Here is a 14,252-nt window from a genome sequence, read left to right as displayed (position 1 = left end):
GCAAGTGTTAAGCGATAAAACGGAGAACAAGTCTTTTATCCCACTTAATTGGTCACCTAAAGAGAGGTCTTCCCGCCCCACCTGAGAAGACACTTCTAAAAAGCACAACTAAAAAGGTGGAGTGAACATCCAGAATGTAGAAGGGAACGATAAAGCCAGCAATTTGCTGCCCGGGCCGCACTCCTGGCTCCGCAAGAGGCAGTGCTGCGCGTCCTCGCCCAGGAGCTCGTCGTCGCCGGCCGAGACGGCGCCAGGGTCGGCGCGCGCTGGGCAACCATCCCTGTAGCTTCCCGGGGAGACACGCTCGTCCGGTCCCCAGGGGCCGGCGAGGCCGCCCACCGCGCGGCGCCGCCCCGAGGTCCCGGGAAGTGGACCCGCGGTTCTCCGGACCCCCAGTCAAGCCGCGCGCCCGCCCCCTGAGGCCCCAGACTCGCGGAGAGCGCGTGAGGTGGCCGCTAGTGGGTCCCGACCCGCCCGGGCTCCCTGAGAGGTCCACCCAGCCCGCGCCCTGCCGCCTTCCCGGAACCGCCCACGCCGCGGGGAAGGCGGGGCCGCAGACACCCGGCGGCGCGCCCAGCGCCCCGCTATCTGCAATAATTGCAGCCTCCGCCGCTGCCTGGGGCGATGCGCCACCCGGAAACCGGCTCCGCCGGGCTCCACCGCAGGCCTTTGAACCCCTTTTCGCATCCATGGGGCTGAGCCCGCTGCCTGAGCCGGAGAGCGTTAGGTGAGTAGCCCCCGGAGAGCACTGAGCGTAAATTAAACCGGCGGCCGTGGCGGCAATCCTCTAGTGCCGGGCCAGAGGCTGGGAGCTAGCGCCCAGCGCCTTCTGGTTGTACGCAGAGTGGTGGGTGTGTGTGGGTGTGTGTGTATCTCCCGTCGTTAGTTGTTATTGGAGTAGGTTTTTCTTGTTCGTTTTGTTTTAGTTCTCAAATCCACCATACGTTGCTGCTACTGTGGCCTGGGTTAGCACCCCTCATGTGCAAAGACTCATCAATTCTTCCTGATTGGGGAATATAAATAAGCCCCTGCTCAAAGCGCACGCTGAGTCTGTGGCTTTATTTTACTTACCAGGCATCAGCTTGTTATGTCAGCCTTGTTATCTCACCCTGGATTCTGGTGTGTTTTGTTGCCCAAAAGATCAATAGCAGGAAGACACCACTAACTTTCTTCCATCAAGAAATCCAGGATGGGCTTCCTTGGTGGCCCAGTGGTTGAGAATCTGCCTGCCAATGCAGGTGACAGGGATTCGAGCCCTGGTCTCGCACGTGTCACGGAGCAACTAGGCCTGTGAGCCACAGCTACTGAACCTGTGCGTCTAGAGCCTATGCTCCTCAACTAGAGAGGCTGTGATAGTGAGAGGCCCGCACACCGTGATGAAGAGTTGGCCCCTGCTTACCACAACTAGAGAAAGCCCTTGCACAGAAATGAAGACCCAACACAGCCAAAAAATTAATTAACTTTTTAAAAAAAGAAATCCAGGATACCAGTGGCTAGAGACAGCAGGTGTTTTACTTTGCCATATCTACCTCTGTTTTCTCTGAAAGGCTAAAACTCCCTTTCCCCATTCGTCTATAATGGGCCCTCCACCTAATATTATTGCTGCTATACAGTATCTCATGAAATTCTGGTTTACTGTTTCTCTCTAAGTCAAGAGTGAAACATATCAATTCAGCAAATACCTGTGCATCTTCTGTGAGCCAAGCAGGCCTGGGGACAGGAGATACAAATAAGAATGGAATACAATTCCATTCTTAGGATTCCAGCTCCACATTCCAGGAGCTCAAAATCCAATGGATCGGAATATACCTAACGATTAATTAGGTAGTGTGATTTACCCTATACTAATGATGTGAGCAAAATGACTGGTTCACATATTTTCTAGCATATGAAGGTCTGTAGAATTACAGTCCTATTGACTAGATTTTTGCCTTTTTAGGGTTTCCATAGAAGGCATGATAGAATAAGTAGGGAAAATCAGTGACGTAGGTCTGAATCCTGGGGCCTACACAGAAAGTTGCTGTGCTGGATATGGAGGTTTGGCACTCATGCTCATTCCTACCTGTGGCTAGTGTGCCTTCTTGTACAGGAGAAACAGGAAAGCTAAAAACATTTCCCAGACTCCCTTCCAGTTAGAGTTCTGGGTGTAAATTAGAGTTGTGGATGACTTGCCTGAGATTTCAAAGGCAGACATAAGGCAGAAAACTCCCTGCTCCTCCCTGATGTTTTTGGCTGTTTTCTGTTAGCACAGAAGGTGCATGAGGTGCCAGTGTCCAGGCTCTAGAACTGTGGGTGTTGGGAGGGACTTACAGCAACCAGACTCAGCATGCCATATTGAATCACCAGCCCTCTGGCTGTCAAGAGGCAGCTGAGGGAGGTAGTGAACATACTCTGTGTTCCCTGTCCAGACAGCTTCCAGATCCCAGCTTCTCAGGGTCACAGGTACCGTATGTTCTTGAACTCCTTGGTTCCTGTAGGCGTCCTGATTGTGGCAAAAATAGTATATTCCCTGGTGGCTCATCTAGTAGTGTTCTGGAAGTCATTCCTAGAGGCCCAGCCAAGACCCTGCACTTGTAGCCCTTTCAACAATCTCTAGCCTTTCAACAATTCACTTAATTCTCTGTATAAAATCTTTCTGCTTAAAATGTTTGGCATGGTGTCTGTTTTCTGCATTGACTCTGAGTAATACGTTTGCTGTATAGCCTCTAAAAGTCACCTAAAGCTAATCTCTTCAGTTTCTTTAGATGGGAAATGAAACCATGAGATTAGATCCAGGGCCTGGCAGTGAGTTGAATGCCTTCACTTGGGCTCTGCCCTCTCTAGTTGCTACAGACTCCTACATTTGAGTTGGCCCCTGAAGGTATTTGAGTTTGTTACCCATACACTAGATTACCTCTGAAGTCTCTTGCTCTACAAGTATAATGTAAAACATTTCTTCATTTAAAACATTCTCAGAGTATATCACAAGAGATTGTTGACTATCTGGTTCATGACTAACTGTTCACAAGTCCTGTTGGTAATTGGGAGGCCACTGACTCTTGGTTGGCACACAAACCCTAATGATAGAACAGATTTTTCCTCTTGGGAAAAGGAATTTACATCTTTTTCACACAAAGCCTAGGAAACTAGTATGTGGGGAGATGGACCTCCCTGTATATGCACTTGTGTAATGAGGGAGCATTCTTTGTAGTCTTGGGTCATACATGTTAAGGAAAGTGCAATGATGATAAGTTCGAAGGAGTTTTGAACAGCCTCATAAAGTTATTAAGTATACCTTGCCAATACAGTAAAAGATCTTTATGTGTTTTTTTTAGGAATCTATTTATGTTTCTGTGGTTCATAAGGAGGAATGAAAGGTTCGAGTTTACCAGTGTCCCTTATCTGTGCTCTTCAGTACAGTACATGTATGCTTCTTTCTCAAGGAAAATCTCATGAAAGGAAGATAAAGCACTGAGGGACTTTTTTTTTTTTTTTGCGGTCCGCACTGTGGCCTCTCCCGTTGAGGGTCACAGGCTCCGGACGCACAGGCTCAGCGGCCGTGGCTCACAGGCCCAGCCGCTCCGCGGCATGTGGGATCTTCCCGGACCAGGGCACGAACCCGTGTCCCCTGCATCGGCAGGCGGATTCTCAACCACTGCGCCACCGGGGAAGCCCGCACTGAGGGACTATTTTGGGACTCCTTGATGTACTTAGTACTAGTTTAAGGTTTTCTGTGACGTAGGCATTATCACCATTTTGCGATTGAAGAAAATTGTCCAGACTGGCTAAGTAACTTGCCCCAAATGGCGCAATTAGGAGGCAATGACGCAAGAAGGATTTACACTCAGGGTTTTCATGTCCTTTTTCCTCTGACCGCTCCACATAGCTTGCATATGATGCTCATTATGAGCTCATTGACATGGATGTGCACAAAATTCCCTACCTGTGCTTCCCTTTTTACCCCTTACCCTTTAATCATGTGGTTCCTCTGCCTGTAATGGTCTTTCTTTTCTTTTCGAGACTAAGTCATCTTTCAAGGCTCAATTCAATTATCAGCCACATAGGGCATTATCTCCTCTCCCCTGTTTAACGCTATGCCTGCACTTCTCACATTATAATTAAATTACCTTAAGGTGGCACTAGCTGCTGTAACAGATAATCTCCAAAACCTCAGTAACTCAACACAATAGAAGCTTATTTCTCATTCATATAAAGTCCAACCAGGTGTTCAGCTGGTGCCCTTCTCCTCAGTGATTCAGGAACGCTAACTCTTTTTATATTATGGCTTTGCCACCCCCTAAGACCTTGGAGTCCTTAGTTTCCAGGCAATGGACAGGAAAAGAGAGAGCATAATGTAAAACATGGGAGCTTTCTTACAGCAGTGGAAGTACAACACATCATTTATGCCAACATCCCTTTGCCAGACTCAGGGACTTGCCACACTGACCTGCAAGGGAGGCTGGGAAATGTCAACTATCTGTGTGTCTAGGAAGCAGAGGAAACTGGTTTGGTGAACACATAACAATCTCTGTCCCTTTCTTAAAGAGCAGAGACTGCATCTCAGTCATCTTTCTGTCTCTTGTGTTTACACACCATAGAAACCCAGTAAAAGGCTGATGGACTTCAATGATTGTGAAAAGATGGGGTTGCTTATCTCATGTGCCTTAAATTAAAACTTAACCACACTTCATTATGGTTACCTAGGGAATGATCTGTCATACTCTGACTAGGTTGCAACCTTTGACTATAGGAACTGTGTCAGACTGTTCACATTCAAATCCCTAACACAAGGGCTAGAACATGGTAAGAGCTTAATAGAGGTTTGTTGAATGAATGAGTCCTTAGAGAGAAAAAAGAGGAACAGAGTTAGTCTACATGGAGTTAGGAAATACTAACTGAGACCGTGACATTTGGGTTCGATCTTGAATGACTCAGAACTTTACCAAGTAGAGAAGTAAAACATGAAACCCCAGGCAGTGATGGTAGTTGTGTTTTGTTGTTCTTGTTTTGTTTCATGAGTAGAAAGTAACAAAACAATCATATGTTTATAAGCCCAACTTTTAAAAATTCAATATTCAACTATTACAACTAAACTTCAGGGATAGGGCAGAAAAATATATATATAACCTTACAAGCTATGCAATCTCTAAAGACTAAAAGAATGGTGCTAAAAACCTTGGCACTGATTTTTAGCTGCTGAAATGTTATTTTCTGGACATTTTTGAGAAATTTCGATATGAAGGCAGTGTTCTATCAATATTTATTCATCCTCTGTGAAGGTTTTGCACCATGTCAAGAAGCTAGGGAGACATGTGTAAGCCAAAGGTTCCTCATCACTGCTCCTTATCAGAGCTTCTCAGAGACGGCTGTGCATCAGAGTCACCCGTTGTATTGGTTAGGATGCTTTTGGCTATAAGTAACAGGATATTCAGCCAAAATTGCCTTCAAAAATACAAGCTTCTTTTCTCATACGACGAAATATCTAAGGCAAGCAGATCCAAGGTTTGTTCAGTAGCACGTTGATATCAAGGTCCAGGTTGCTTTCCATTAGCCAATCTTGACTTTTTCTTCATGGATAAATGATGGCTGCTAGAATTCCAAGAAACACAATCCCCATCCACAGCTTCATCCTCCCTGCTAACAGACGCGCGCGCGCGCACACACACACACACACACACGCACACAGACAAAAAGAGAAGAGGGTTCTCCTCTTGCCTCTCTGTCTTTAGATTAGGAAGGAAAATCTTACCTAGTGGTCCGCAATAGCCTTGCCCGCAAATTTCATTAGCAAGAAATGAATCATGCTCATCCTTAAACCGACAGCTCGCAAAGAGGAATGTTACAGAGACTGACTTAGATGAGTCATGATTTATTCCTAGGGCTGGTGAAGGGACCCACTGGCATACCTGAGCAGTGGCTCTTAGGTAGGTAATAAGTCACATTGCCACACTTGGGGAGATTCAGTCTCTGGAGATTCTGATTTTAGTAAGCCTAAAAGTAATATTTTAAACTTTCAATTACACATATTTGCCTTTGGGTGGGGGGAGAGATTTTTTACAAAGAGAAGCAAGTATTGGGTCCCTTCTTACCTAGGGATAATTTCCTTTTATTCCTATCTCATTGCATAGTGTTTTACTTCATGATGATTCAGTCAAATCACTATATTAATTGACGAAATAGAATAGTGGTTGTTTTCTTTTGATAACTTGATTGCATGCAGTTGGAACACTTAATCCTTTCCGATAAGGTAGTTCTCATTCAAGGAGACATTCTGAGTCATTTCAGTAATTAATTGTCAAGGAAATTTTAAGCCCTGCTCTTCACTTAATCTGAATTCCTCACTGATGGAATAGGGCTTCTTTGGGGAAATGAGCATTAGATCAGAGTTGATTAGCAGAATCCAGAAATTGGAAAGTTTCAATATGTTCTACATAGAAATACCGTATGGTATGGAAACCCTACACTTTTAACATATAAATGGATAAACACCGCAGATAGGAGATTTTTATTATAATTGTTGCAGAGTACTTAATGAACAATCATGGAGATGCTTTTTCAAATGCGTGAATACGTGCACAGAGTACTCCAGCAATATATGTAAATTCTCAGTACAGTCACCCCATTAAATGTCAGCCTGTCCTACCAAAGACAGAAAAGAACCATTCTTTATCCATGTAATGATCTTTCAGCAGTAATTCAGTTGATAGCAGTAAGTGTATTTTACTTGCCTAAGGGCCTGTGGACATTTGCAAGTTGATAGTTCTTTCATTTCCTCTGGAATATTACAGAAAGCACTTTTAAACACTTAGATGAATAAGATAACCTGAAAAAGAGAAGGTTGATTTAACAAACCTCTTTCTATATATGAAAGCGTATTTACGGAAGTTGTTTTTAAAGTGTGCTTCACTTGCCAGGAGGAACAGGGGTGAGTGGACAGGGTTTCTGCAGCTCCACCTTTATCTGTCCCATTTGTTGGATTTCAGGATAAGGTTTCATTTAACAGAAGATCTCTGGCTTAAAAAAATATTTGAAAATTGCTGTAGAAGCTTCTAGGCAGTTCCTCCATCTTCTTTGAAAACCACAAAAACAAAAAAATGACTTAAATTGTGGCAGGTGGAATTAAGTTACCTAAAATCAAATTACCAGAGTCTATCTATGAAAAATATTATTACCAAGGAAAGCTGTGTCGTTTTCTTTTCTCTAAAGCTCTAAGAATTGTGTAAATTCTTTTAAAATGTATTTTAAATTGCATTTAAAAATCTTTTATTAAATTTATTTATGTCTTTTTGGCTGCGTTGGGTCTTCTTTGTTGCACACAGGCTTTCTGTAGTTGCGATGAGTTACTCTTTGTTGCGGTGTGAGGGCTTCTCATTGCGGTGGCTTCTCTTGTTGCAGAGCACGGGCTCTAGGCACGTGGGCTTCAGTAGTTGTGGCGCACGGGCTTAGACACTCCACGGCATGTGGGATCTTCCCAGACCAGGGCTCGAACCCGTGTCCCCTGCATTGGCAGATGGATTCTTTACCACTGTATCACCAGGGAAGCCCCTGAAAAATCTTCTTATTGTAAAAATACTAACAATAAAGAAACATAGAGGATAAAAATGAAATTCCAACAACTCCATTTCCCTCCCCAAAGGCAACTAATGTTAACAGACTTTTTCCTCTTTATTTACGTATATATACATACCAGAACTGCTCATATTCTCTCTTTTTTTTTTTTTTTTCGGTACACGGGCCTCTCACTGTTGTGGCCTCTCCCGTTGTGGAGCACAGGACCCAGACGCGCAGGCTCAGCGGCCATGGCTCACGGGCCCAGCCGCTCCGCGGCATGTGGGATCCTCCCGGACCGGGGCACGAACCCGTGTCCCCTGCATCGGCAGGCGGACGCTCAACCACTGCGCCACCAGGGAAGCCCTGCTCATATTCTTGGTCTGTTATTCTTGATCTTCAGTTTTCTCTCAAGTTTGGAGGAAAGACAAAGTTCCTTTGAAGTCCACAGCTCTATGATTTTGGTGGCATATGTGCCTAATACCGGAAAATAAAGCTCAAATTAAATCAAGATAGTTTCTAAGTATGTGTATCAGTACTGTAGGAAATTCTGTATACTGGGAATGCTAAAGAGAGGCATGATTGGCCAATACCCTTTGCATTTGTTTTTAGAAAATACTTGACCTACTAACTTATAAGCAAGTGGGCAGTCACAACAGTCATAACAGCCATGTCCCTGGACTTATGTCAAGCCTCATTCTTCTATTGAAATCTGTACTTGAGTCAGAGAACTTTGATTAAACTCACATTATTTACTGAATTTATGAAGTCTATAAAATTTTACCATTTGAAAAAAATACATTTTTTTCTAATATGGTTTACAGGTTGGGTATCAGTCTGAATAAAGCAATATCCTGATTGAGAGGCAAGAAAAAAAACTTGAAAAAACTTGGTTCTGTGTATAGGCCCTTTTACTGTTTATTTAAAATGTACCTTACCTTCCTAGTTCTCAGTATAATTTTCTGATATACAAAAATCTCTCAAACCATCTAAGTTTAACTGGATTTTTTTTTAAATGAAAAGCTTCTTAATTCTTAGAATCTTAAGTCACATTTAAGTGGCAAGTTGTCACCTAGCCAGTTAACTGATAATTCAGAATATGTAAACAATATTTGTCAAGAGAATAGAATAAAAGTTCTTATTTCATTCATTTTGTTACCAATGTTGTGCAACTTAAATGGATTAGTAAGAATTTTTTGTTTGTAATAAACTCTATAACATTGATAACAATGGAAAAAAGTAGAGCTGAACAAAAGATAGAAAATTTTAATATTTATATTTGCTTGTGGAATGTGTTTTCAAACTTATAATTAACTATGGGTATATACAAGTAGAATTTTAAACAAAATATAACAAAAATGTAAAATTATAATGCAGTGACTTGATAGAAAGGACATGAAGTCAAAGATATAGATTAAACAACTATCTCATTTCACAAATTTTTATAGTTTTACTATGGGGCTTGGCGGATACTGGCTGTGTTCACTGAGAAAAGTTATTTAGCTTCTCTAAGTCTTAGTTTTCTTATTTAAATATGAAAGAGATTGGACAAGGTAATTTCTAAAGGTCTTTCCAACTTTTATTATTCCATTAAATTATGAGTGATTTTTAGCTGCTTAAAAGCCATCTAGTTTCTCCATATTTCCTCACTTTTTAACTTTTCCATCTCAGACACCTAGCATCTCACATCGATTCTTAACTCTGTTGAAGCTTTACTGGACCCAAAGACTTTTAAAGACTTCCATGAACACAATAAAAAAAATAATTAGGGTCCATTAACTATAGTATATCATTTAACTAGCATTGTTGAAAAACAAAGCATTTCATTTAAATTAATTTTATTGGTAACTGACACCTATTTTACTGAATGCAACATTTTTGTTTAACATTCGCTTTAAAGAAAAGCTCTAAAAATTTGCCAACACAGAATGCTAGGTTTGAATATTTATGAACCATCCAGGCAACTTGAAAAGAATTAAAGTGATCTTGTTAAGGAGTATAGTTTTTGAGTTCACATTTTGATGCATATATAAATAAACAAATTCTAGAGAAAAAAAAAAAGAAAAGCTCTAAAAATTTGCCAACACAGAATGCTAGGTTTGAATATTTACGAACCATCCAGGCAACTTGAAAAGAATTAAAGTGATCTTGTTAAGGAGTATAGTTTTTGAGTTCACATTTTGATGCATATATAAATAAACAAATTCTAGAGAAAAAAAAAAAAGAAAAGCTCTAAACTGTACTGTATATTTTAATGCCGTTTAAAACAAAATATTTCCACTTAATTTTTTTCTTTTCATTTTCTTAAAGATGTAGAATCACCCTTCTAAACATCTGTTATTATACAGGGGCTCCTTCAAGGCCAATTCAGGTATGAAAATTCTTACTAAGGATTTATTTGGTGGCAAGTGACAGAAACCCAACTCAAACCGGTAAGAAATGTATTGGCTCACCTAACTGAAAAGGAGCTGCTTTCAGCGGTACGAGCAATGCTTTTATTATTGCTTTTTATTATTTATTATTGCTTTTTATTATTTTTTTATTATTGATTATTAATTTAGAGCTTTCTCTTTCTGTCTTTCCATACTAAGACTCTGCTTTGTTCTGTGATTAGTTACCTCATTCTTTAGAAGGCTTTTCTTGTATGTTACAATGATTGTCAACAGCAAGTCTGGGCTTAGCAACCCCGACAGAAGGAAAACTCTTTCTTAATGGTTCCAGTAAACACCCTAAACCTGACTCTCATTGGCCAACTGTGGGTCACATGCTCATGCCTGAACTGGTCAAGGTGACCAGGGAAGGAGTTCCCTCGCTGGCCAAGTGTGTTCTCATCACTGGAGCATTGGTGGAGCATGGGGATTAGAGAGGGAAGGATAAGAGTCTCACATGAGCCATATGTATGGGGAATAGAGGAGGCATGGATTCCACAAAAGAAAATTAGTGTGCTGTCACCAAAAAAAAGGGGGAGAAGCATGCTTGGCTGGCCAAAACTATAAATATCCCCTATGAAAAAGACATTTATTCCCACATTCTGTAGCATTAGATTGCAATCTTTTCCATCTCTTTCATTGTCAGCTGTCACTCACGCTGCTCTCAATTTGTCTCTATCACAATCTCTTCCTACATTTTAATGTATAACATCATAAGAGGGTTTGGAAGTCAGATGAGCAAAATCATTAGAATTGTTTTCAAAATAAGAGTTAATGCACTCTGAGAACTTGAGAGCCTCTCTATGAATAAGGAGTATAAACTTTCTACTTTTTTTTTTTTTTTTTTTTTTGCGGTACGCGGGCCTTTCGTTGTTGTGGCCTCTCCCGTTGCGGAACACAAGCTCCGGACGCGCAGGCTCAGCGGCCATAGCTCACGGGCCCAGCCGCTCCGCGGCACGTGGGATCCTCCCAGACCAGGGCACGAACTCGTGTCCCCTGTATCGGCAGGCGGACTCTCAACCACTGCGCCACCAGGGAAGCCCTAAACTTTCTACTTTTTAATGGACTTCATGATTTTTCTTACGGTCCTTAAAAAGCTCATTTTTCCATATTTTCTGATTTCTTTACCTTCTTCTGCTTTCTTAATGGCGGATATACTATTGTAAATTTGTAAATATTGTAAATTTCAAGACCCAGTGACTATGAACAATAAATGCCATGAACATGGTTGCTTTAAGTTACATTTTTGTGATTTTTCTAAATTTAAGTTGGGTTTTGAAATGAGACTGGTGGTTTAAGTATTCTTTTGGAAATGGAAACATAGCAGAGTATAAACAAACAGAGCTGACCAGTTGTAAGTTGTTTTACTGGACTTATTAAAATACTGGTATTTTATTTTACCTTTTCTCTCTGCAATACTTCTCTGATCTCAAACAGTACTTTGGTATCCATGGGGGAGACTATGGGAGAATAGGGACATTTTTTTAAACACAAAACTATATGAATTCTCGAAAATAGCATATATTGTGCAACATGCCCAATTTTGATTTTTTATGTTAAAAAGGACTAGAATAACATTAATAAAATGAATTCTCAAATTCATTTTAGACAGTAGTGTTACGTCCCCTAATCAAGAAGTTTGCCTTGAAAGAAAGAGGTTAAAATCATGATCAAAGAAAATGAATGGAATTATGTAGTAAATTCTTCAAGACTGGGGAGACCTTGTCCTGCTTTAAGAGGAAAAGCAAAAAGAATCTCAGAGATTTATGATAATTAGGGAGGAGGAATACGAGTGGCTAATAACCAACACTAGTGAATGCCTACCATATCCATGGTTGGACCTACTCTTGTCTCCATTGTACAGATGGAGAATTACTTACAAACAACCTAAGAAATTTGGTATATGATGGAGCTGGACTTTAGGCCCAGGTTTGTCCAAATCCAGAGCCAATAGACTTTGTCACCTACTATATTAGGGGGTCAGTCTCTACAGAGGGTGAAGGCCAAGTGCCATGGTTTGGGATACAATGTCCAAACTCTCCAGCCTTGTCTCTCATTATCCATAGCCTCCCACCACAGGCTCTAACAGAGTTTTCCCTTGCACCGCACTGGCTTTCATGCCTCGATGCCTTTAAGACAAGGGTTCTCTGAACCCAGCATTTTCCAGTCAAAATGGCATTCTTTCTCATGAGTCTAAAGTTTGAAGTATTTAAAATTTAAAAACTATGTATATATATACATAAACACATACACATATGTAATGTATCATTCTATATACTTATATTTATTTTATATAATATATAATAAAAATCAAACTGAAGGCTTTTTGAGATGCCACTCTGGCCAACATTGTATTCTGCAAGGAAGAAAAATGATGATGGTGGTGGAAAGGGTATCATTTTCATTGAAATTTTAAATGCAAGCATCTTGGCATTTTGTTAAACAGAAAATGATGCCTTGAGGCAGGGGTCCTAGCTAATTTATCCCTGTCTTTATGGTCTAGCATAGTGCCTGGCACATATTAGGCACTCAAATGTGTATTGATGGGCTTCCCTGGTGGCGCAGTGGTTGAGAGTCCGCCTGCCGATGCAGGGGACACGAGTTCATGCCCCGGTCCGGGAAGATCCCACATGCCGTGGAGCGGCTGGACCCGTGAGCCATGGCCACTGAGCCAGAGCGTCCGGAGCCTGTGCTCCGCAACAGGTAAAAAAAAAAAAAAAAAAAAAAAAAAGTGTGTATTGAATTAGATTTTCCCTTCTCTCATATAATTTTCTCTTTGGTTCTGACAGTGCTTATAGTTTGTACCTCTATCATAATACTCATCGTACTTGTTGCATTAGGAATAAGTTTGGTTACTAATAAAAAGAAAACTTGGTAATAGTGGTTTATACAATTACTCCAAAGCTTGGCAGTCCAAGACTGACGCAGCAACTCATGGTGTCATCAAGGAACCAGCTCCTCCTCCTTTCTTGTCTACTGTCCTTGTATAGGGGTTTTATTTTCATGGTTAAAAGATGACTGTTGGCCCTCCAGGAGGTATATCTACAATCTAGGAAGGAGAAAGAAACATGAGAGGGCAAAGAGTAAACAGTATGATCCTTGAAAGGTCTTGCCTTATTGTTTGGGAATGAAAGCCCTCCCCAGGGACTCCCACTTATATCTCATTACATAGAACTATGACACATGGCCACCTGTAGCTGCAGAAGTAGCTAGGAATTGGAATATTTGGCTTTTCAGCCCATATAGCATGGGAAGCCAAGGGAGAAGAGATTGAAGTGGGTGCTTATGAAGGCAACCTACAAGTCTGCCCTACAGGTTTTTTAGTTACCTCATACAAATTTATTTTTCTTGGTGTACTGTAAGTCTGTAGAGAACAAAGGATGTGCTTTGGTAATCTTTGAATTACCCACAGTGACTACCAAGAGTCTGTCACAGCACTTATCACAGTGTCTAAGACATTGTGGCTGCTCCATCATTGTTGTTGTATTTTTTTTAATTTCAATTTTGAAATAAGAACTAGACAGGAATTAGTGACTCTGGTTTCTCTGAATATGATGGAATCCGTAGATTTCTCTTTGGTGACTCATTTCCTCATATCAACATTGGAAAATTACCTGGAGCTTTCCTGCTTCAATTTGACCCATTAGAGAGGACAATTTAACAGTAATATTGCTGGGATTATTTGCAATATAACTCAGAAAACAGGGTGGGAAGGAAATCATATAAAAATATGGTAAACGAGGGCTTTTTCAAGAAAGGTAAAAAGGTAAGAATTAGGATTATATATTGTAATCAAAGAAAAGATTAGTAATTGAAAGTTAAGAACAGTCTAATTTAAAATATTTTAGCCACTAAGGGGAAAAATAAGTACAGTTCATTCATTTAAATCTCAAATTGCTGTTCTATATCTATACTCTTTCTCCTTCAAAACAGATCCTGTTCATCCCTCTATCATATTCTTAATTATAAATCATGGAGAATCAAGATAAAACAATTAAGCATGAAGATTCAGAACCATCCACAGAGGTGAATCACACAGCCTCCACGTGTCAAGTACAACAGGTATGATCAAATGTAGAACATCCCAACCATTTCCTTAAGGAGGGGACTACATTTCCAAATCTATGACAGAATTGTGTTCTCTTCATTCTCTATCACTCAATTAACAATTCTCCCCATTCTTAAATCCCCAAACTGGTGTAGGAGGTGTGACTGCCAGTTTTCCTAGATAGTCATTAGCAGCTGGCCCTACATGGAGAGCCTGTGAAGTGCTTTGTGTTCCCAGCCTAAGCCCTA

At 41.0% G+C, this 14,252-nt stretch overlaps 1 protein-coding gene across 9 annotated transcripts in view; it reads left to right on the top strand.

The window, feature by feature from the left end:
* Nucleotides 1–565: 565 nt before the first annotated feature.
* Nucleotides 566–14,252, top strand: part of SLC9B2 (solute carrier family 9 member B2) — a 47,828-nt gene continuing 34,141 nt past the window's right edge. The window contains exons 1-3 of one of the 9 annotated variants that reach the window (XM_024741758.1): nucleotides 566–727; nucleotides 9,876–10,007; nucleotides 13,890–14,018. In XM_024741758.1, the coding sequence (XP_024597526.1) occupies nucleotides 13,929–14,018 (90 nt within the window). In that variant the 5' untranslated portion in view covers nucleotides 566–727; nucleotides 9,876–10,007; nucleotides 13,890–13,928. Of the gene's footprint in view, nucleotides 728–7,871; nucleotides 7,909–9,837; nucleotides 10,008–13,889; nucleotides 14,019–14,252 lie in introns of those variants that run through there. The other 8 variants (XM_024741757.1, XM_024741753.1, XM_024741754.1 and 5 more) reach the window with 8 other exon arrangements.

Source organism: Neophocaena asiaeorientalis, unplaced genomic scaffold (assembly GCF_003031525.2).
Source record: "Neophocaena asiaeorientalis asiaeorientalis breed wild unplaced genomic scaffold, Neophocaena_asiaeorientalis_V1.1 scaffold218, whole genome shotgun sequence".
NCBI classification, from domain to species: Eukaryota; Metazoa; Chordata; class Mammalia; order Artiodactyla; family Phocoenidae; genus Neophocaena; species Neophocaena asiaeorientalis.
Note: the sequence above shows the minus strand (reverse complement) of the source record. Positions and strands in the feature narration are given on the sequence as shown.